This window comes from Numenius arquata, chromosome 10 (genome assembly GCF_964106895.1).
Source record: "Numenius arquata chromosome 10, bNumArq3.hap1.1, whole genome shotgun sequence".
NCBI lineage: Eukaryota > Metazoa > Chordata > Aves > Charadriiformes > Scolopacidae > Numenius > Numenius arquata.
In genome coordinates this window covers 56,188,291-56,194,290 of record NC_133585.1, presented here as the reverse complement: position 1 = coordinate 56,194,290, position 6,000 = coordinate 56,188,291, and the positions used below count along the sequence as shown (strand labels likewise).

Here is a 6,000-nt window from a genome sequence, read left to right as displayed (position 1 = left end):
GTGTGTGACTCCCTTCCAGCTCTGGGTTGTACCAGCAGGAGAGCGGACCCCCTCGCCCCCCGTCCCACCTTTGAGGGTGGTTTGCAGCGCTACGTGTTATCTCCAGCCGAGCAGACTGGAACAGGACACGGGAACAGAGCTGGTCATTTTACATCCCAAGCCACCCAGAGGGAAATACTGTAATCAAAGCAAACTCCCGTTCCATTACCTTTATTCACTCTTTTATATGGCAATATTACAGGCGGTTAATCACTGTTTTGCTAGATTCAGTCTCTGTTTAGGGCACATCAGCCTCTGCTGTTTGTAGCAGTGAGGACGAAGGTAGGAACTTTATCTTTCCTGTGAGCACGGTTTGGCTCCTGCAGTATTTGCCCGGAATCATGGCTTTCCCGCATGAAGACCAGCCATGAGCTGGAGGCTCTTTTGAGGGATTCTGTACGTAAAGCTGTGATCTCAATAAATGTGCTGCCTGAGCCCAGCTTCCAGGTTTGAAATGTGTGGCTGAAGAGCTTCTCGTAGTCACCCCGCTCGGCGGGTCTGGTCCCTGCTGGGGATGAGCTGATTGTCTGACCCAGGTCCCACCAGACTTGGTGGAGCTTTGACCTTAGCGGGACGTTTTGGTAGCAGAAATGGATGTATGTCCCCAGTACACTAAGTTGTGGTGCCAAGGTGTGCACGGCTTCAGAATGCACCTCTTTCAATCTTTTTCACATGTGGCTTGAGATTTTTCAAACGGCAGATTCTTGAAGGTTTGCATGTATTCCCACTGAAGAAACTGTACATTCTGCAGCTCCACCACACGTTCTTCTAGGGCAAGCCAATGTTAATGCCACGTGCCTCGATGCCTGTTTGCAGCTGATAACTCACACAACAGCGAGCTGCTTTTTTTTTTGCTTTTTTTTTCCCCCCCTCTTTTAAACTACCTTAGCATCTTAAAAACTCAGCAATTCTTATTAGAGCTGGGTGGCTTATGAGTGTGAAAAATTATTTGCTGGAAAATGTGCCTCTATTCTTTACAAAGCAGACCTGGCTTCGCCAGCTGTGGACTATGACCCTTACTACAAAACCATTCTCAGGATTCAGGAAATTAAATAGAATTTCTTCTGCTGAGAGTGAACATCTGCATTCACTTCGACCTCCAGAGAGGGACTGAGCCGGCGTGCCATGGAGCTCCAGTATGCATCATCTCCTGCCCAGCCTTCCCTGCCAGTATCCTGCTTTCTCTCTACAATTATTATATGACCTCATAGCAATCATTTCTATACTTACAATGGTTCTAGCTGTTATGCCTCTTGCACCGAGCGGAAGAACATCAGGGCTGAATCCCTTCAGAGAAAAAGGCAGCTGAATCAAAATCTTCTCTATGCCGGGTGAGTTTCCTAACCCTAGATGACGGGCTAAAAAATTAAGTGGAATTTCTAACAAGATCAATTCTCTCTGCTTTTGTGAATAATTCTAATCTTTTGGTGGATTCAGCTGTTGAATACAAACCCCAAAATTTAAAATTTGGTCGAATGGGGTACCTTCTTGGTTAGCTGCAACCAGCAAAAAGTGCAACAGCTTGCACAGCCCCTTTGGGGGATTTTCCATGACAATAATTAGAGCCTGGCAAGGGGGACAAGAAAATGACGAAGCAGATCCTTTCTCAGACAGCAGAGCAAAGCCTTGCACATGGCTCTCTCCTAAGCAAGACTGCCTTACACAGGTCTTGCGACTATCAGAGTGAGTGAAAACTGTCTGGAAACTACAAAGAGAGTAAGGTTTGAAGGGCTCCCTCCCCAGTGGGGGAGGAAACCTTCTGCAGGGCTCTGTGAGGATCACAGATAACAATAAAGTTCTTGCTAACAGGCTGGGTTACAGAATAGAAATTGTTTATTGACTCTGTACCTGACAGTGGAAGATAGGCTCAAATTCAAAGTGATTTTGACAAACTGGATAAATATTCTGGGGGAAAAAAAAAAAAAAAGATGATATTCAATAGAAACGGTGCACAAAGGAGAAATATGCAGGCATTGCGATAGAAGTAAGAGCAATGAACGAGGTGGTGGTTAATTCAAGGGAAACAACCAACCAGAGCTTCAACTGTATCACAAAATCGTCGTTAGTTAACAGCCTGCTGCTGTTACCGGCAGAGCGTGCAGGGAAGCAGGGCAAAGGACCGTACCCTGTGACACACACACCGTTACCCTTCGGTTCTTGCAAACGCTTCCAAGGTCCCAGGTAGCATGTTACCTCCAGCTTCGGACATCGTGCTTCAAGAAAGACACAAAGGCGTTGAAGACTCCTGATGTAAGAGACCTGAGCTGCTGGGGTGCCCACGGAACAGCATCTGGGAGTGGGCTTCAACTCCGTGAAGGCCAAGGAGACACTTGCTGTCTCCCCGGTGGCTAACGCAACACCCAGATGGGGATGATGGCGCCTTGGGGCAGAGACCATCTCGCAAGGTCTCTTCCAGTCCTTCGTGGAGAGCACTGCGCTGTTACCGCCCACCCCACCTCCAGCACCCAGAGTGCTTCTCTTCCACAAGCTTTATCTCCAGCTACCCTCCTAAAACTAACCTTTAACTGCCTTTTACTGTGTTACGCGTGTGTAGGAAACACCCTCTGCGCAAGACAGTTCTGCGGATGGAAAAGATGGACCTCATCTGTGAAAAACACAATCATAGAACAGAATCAGAGAACCGTTTTGGTTGGAAGGGACCTTTAAGGTTGTTAAGTCCAACCATCAACCCAACACTGACAAACCCACGTCCCTCAGCGCCACGTCTGCCTGGTTTTAAACACCTCCAGGAATGGTGACTCCACCACTGCCCTGGGCAGCCTCTTCCAAGGCTTGACAGCCCTTTCCATGAAAAAATTTCTCCTAATATCCATCTTAAACCCACCCTGGAAACTTGAGGCCGTTTCCTCTTGTCCCATCGCCTGTTCCTTGGGAGAAGAGGAGGTCAGGACTCCTCCTCACCACGTGTAGCCATGCACTTTGGCTACGGAAAGAGGGTTCTCGCTGCAGGATTTAGACCCAGACATTCAGAAATATTTCACCCACCGACAGAACTAGAGAGGGTGACGGAAGGGACAGCTTTTTGTGCGCAGGGCAGGAAAAAGGCTAGTTGGATATACCTTTATTTTCCGTAGCCGCTCCCAGCCCGGTGCCGGCTTCCCCGCTGTGATGCGCGGAGGCTGAAGGGGCGCCGGGTCCCGGCCGGCTCCCCCCCCGCGCCCTCCCGCCCCGCGGAGCCCCGCTCGCCTGCGGGGCGAGGAGAGCCGCACCTGGGGCCACCAGCCCCGCCGGGCCGGGAGCCCAACGCCTCCGAGGCAACAAGCTGGTCAGAGCCGGCGACCGGACCGGCACCGCCCCCAAGCGCGGAGCCCGGGGGCGGCTCGGGGGATGGGGGGACCCCGGGGGGGGGGCGGCAGGGAGCCGCCGGCGGGCCCCGGCCGCCGTTCCCCCCGCGCTTCACGTACGGGCGCGGAGGACGGACCGGAACGGGAATTGCCGGCCGCGGCTCCGCTGCGCGGCGGCGGCACCGCCCGGTCCGGTCCGGCCCCGCACCGCGCTGCCCCGCGTCCCCCGGCGCGGAGGGGGGCGGAGGCGGCGGATGGGACCCGCGGAGAGGGGCGGCGCGGGGGGTGCGGGTGCCGGGGCCGTCCCCTCCTGCCGTTTAAACTTGGCGGATCGCGCGCTGTGAGCTCACGGCGCCGCGCGCCCCCGCCGCGGGCGCGGAGGGGCGGGGGGGCGGCGGCCTGAGGATCCGCGGGGCGTCCGCGCAGCCCTACCGCTCCCGCGGAGCCGGCGCCGGCGCTGTCTGCGGGGCTGTGCTGGTGGCGCTTTACCTTTTTTTTTTTATTTTTGATTTTTTTTTTTAATTTTTTATTTTCTCGCCCCCCTGCAGCGCAGTGCCGCCCCCGGCCGCAGGTGGGTCCCTGCGCTCCCCCGGGGGCGGCAGCGCCGGGGCGGGGGGAGCGGCCGCCGGCTCCGGCCCCGCCCGGCCGTGAAGGGGGGTGTGTGGGGGGGCGGCCGTTAAGGCGGGGGGGCGGGGGGAGCCGTGAGGCGGGCGAAGTTTGTGCGCGGCGCCGGGCCCCTCGGAGGGAGCGCGGGGAGGGAAGGAGCCGTCCCCGCCGCGCCGGGCTCCGCCGCCGCCCTCCCCGGAGCAGCCCGGCGTTGGCCATGAAGAGGAAGCAGAAGCGGTTCCTGCAAATGACGCTGCTCTTCACCGCGGCGCTCATTTTCCTGCCCGACATCGGCCTCTGGGCTCTCCTCAAGGAGAAGCACCTGGTGAAGCCCCCCGAGCCCGCCGAGCCGCAGGTAGGTGCCGAGCCGCCCGGCGGAGCCCTTCCGCGCCGCTTCGCGCTGTTCCGCGGCACCCCGCGGTCCCCGGTGCTGGCGGCGGGCTGCCGCCTCCCGCTGCGCGGCCCCGGCGCTCCCCGCTTCTCGCCGCCGGGGCTGGCCGGGGGGTCCCGGGGCGGAGCGGGGCGCGGCGCGGAGGTGCGCCCCTCCGGCTGCCGGGGGGAGAGAAAGTCGCGGGCGAAGAGAAGGGGGCGTCGGGCTGGGTGGGCTTCCCCGGGCAGGCTGTGGGGAGGGGGCCGCGGGGTCCGGCGGCGCGGCGACCAGAAGCGGAGTTCTTACCCCGGCGTTGGTGCCTGACGGCCCTCGCGCGGCGGCTGAGGGGGCTCGGCGCGCGCCCGGGTGAGCAGCCGCCGCGGGCCGGGGTGTCCTTCGGCGGAGGGGCGAGCGGCGGCCCGTGTGCCCGCCCGGCGCGGCGGCCGGCGCCGTGTCAGCCTGACGGCACGGCCGACTTCTCCGTGTTTCCAGTTCGCAACCGCCGCGGCCCCCGCTATTAATAACAGCGGCTGTTTCTCTTTCCCTAAGTTATTCTTCACCCGGCGGGGTTTGTGCGCGGCTCCCGAGTGGCGGTGTGACCCGCGGCAGGCGGAGCGGAGTTTTCGGGAGTAGTTGTAATGCGGGGCTGCGGGTGCCTGCCGAAGCTGCTGTTTGTTCTGTTCAAGGGTGCGATGCTCCTACGCTGTAATTGTCAGTGTAATCTAAAGATAATGTAAATATTTCATAGATCATTAGTAAGAAATTATGGGATTGTTTGATCTTTTAGCTCGTTTACCATTTCCACAGCTTCCTGTTAGAGCGTGTTAGACAGCATCGTGTATCATTTTGGTGTATTAGTAGTCTTAATTTCAAGGGTCATCACCCATGTATATAATGCGCTTTCCACATACTAAATGTATTGAAGTCAGCGGCTTCGGTCGAACAATAACATATTTGATTCTCTGCTAATATAGCTATCCATTACAGAAGTTAGTCTGCTGAAGTACGGGAACTTGGTTAATGGAACACGCTGAACGGAAGATGCGTTGTTGCTACAGGAGGACGTTAGGGATAGCTTCCTCATTTGAGGCTGACTTTATTTTTCCAAGGGTTTTAAAATGTAGTAGGTATTGGGTGCTGGATTTTGGTTGGAAGTGATTTCTGCTGAAAGCAAATTATACACCATAAGTGTCTGTCTTCAGTTTGCGAGGTGCAGACTGTAGCCTTTGCAGTTCCTGATGTACTGTGTACTTTCACTGCAAATAAAGAGTTCCCTGTTTGTTGCGGGGCTCTTTGGAAAACACATGCCCCGACACAAGGTGAAATCGCTAACGCTGACGAGTGCGCCTGAAGTAGAGCACGACTGGATGGCACTCAGAGGGAAATAAAACAGATGAGAGGGTGGAAGGAGACCTTGGAGACCAGCAGCTGATTGTACTTGAAGGGCCACTGAGACTTGGAATGAGACCCCGGAAAATTTTAGATCCTTGGCTTTCTGAAAAGGGCTTTTTTTTTTTCTTTTCTCCCGCCCGCATACTAAGTGAGCAGTAACGGGGCTGTCTAATGGGGGAACAATAAACGTGAGCAGTGAAACTTTGAACCTTCCAGCTGACTCTCCCGCAGTCCCACCGTCGGAGCTGCCGTCCTGTTGGCAGCGTCGCTGCCCCGTGAGGAGAGCGG

The 6,000-nt window shown here is 56.4% G+C and overlaps 1 protein-coding gene across 1 annotated transcript in view; it reads left to right on the top strand.

Annotated features, from left to right (window-relative positions):
- The first annotated feature begins 4,167 nt into the window (after window positions 1-4,167).
- Window positions 4,168-6,000, top strand: part of GALNTL6 (polypeptide N-acetylgalactosaminyltransferase like 6) — a 358,790-nt gene continuing 356,957 nt past the window's right edge. The window contains exon 1 of the mRNA XM_074154713.1: window positions 4,168-4,305. Within this exon, the coding sequence (XP_074010814.1) occupies window positions 4,168-4,305 (138 nt within the window). The remainder of the gene's footprint in view (window positions 4,306-6,000) is intronic.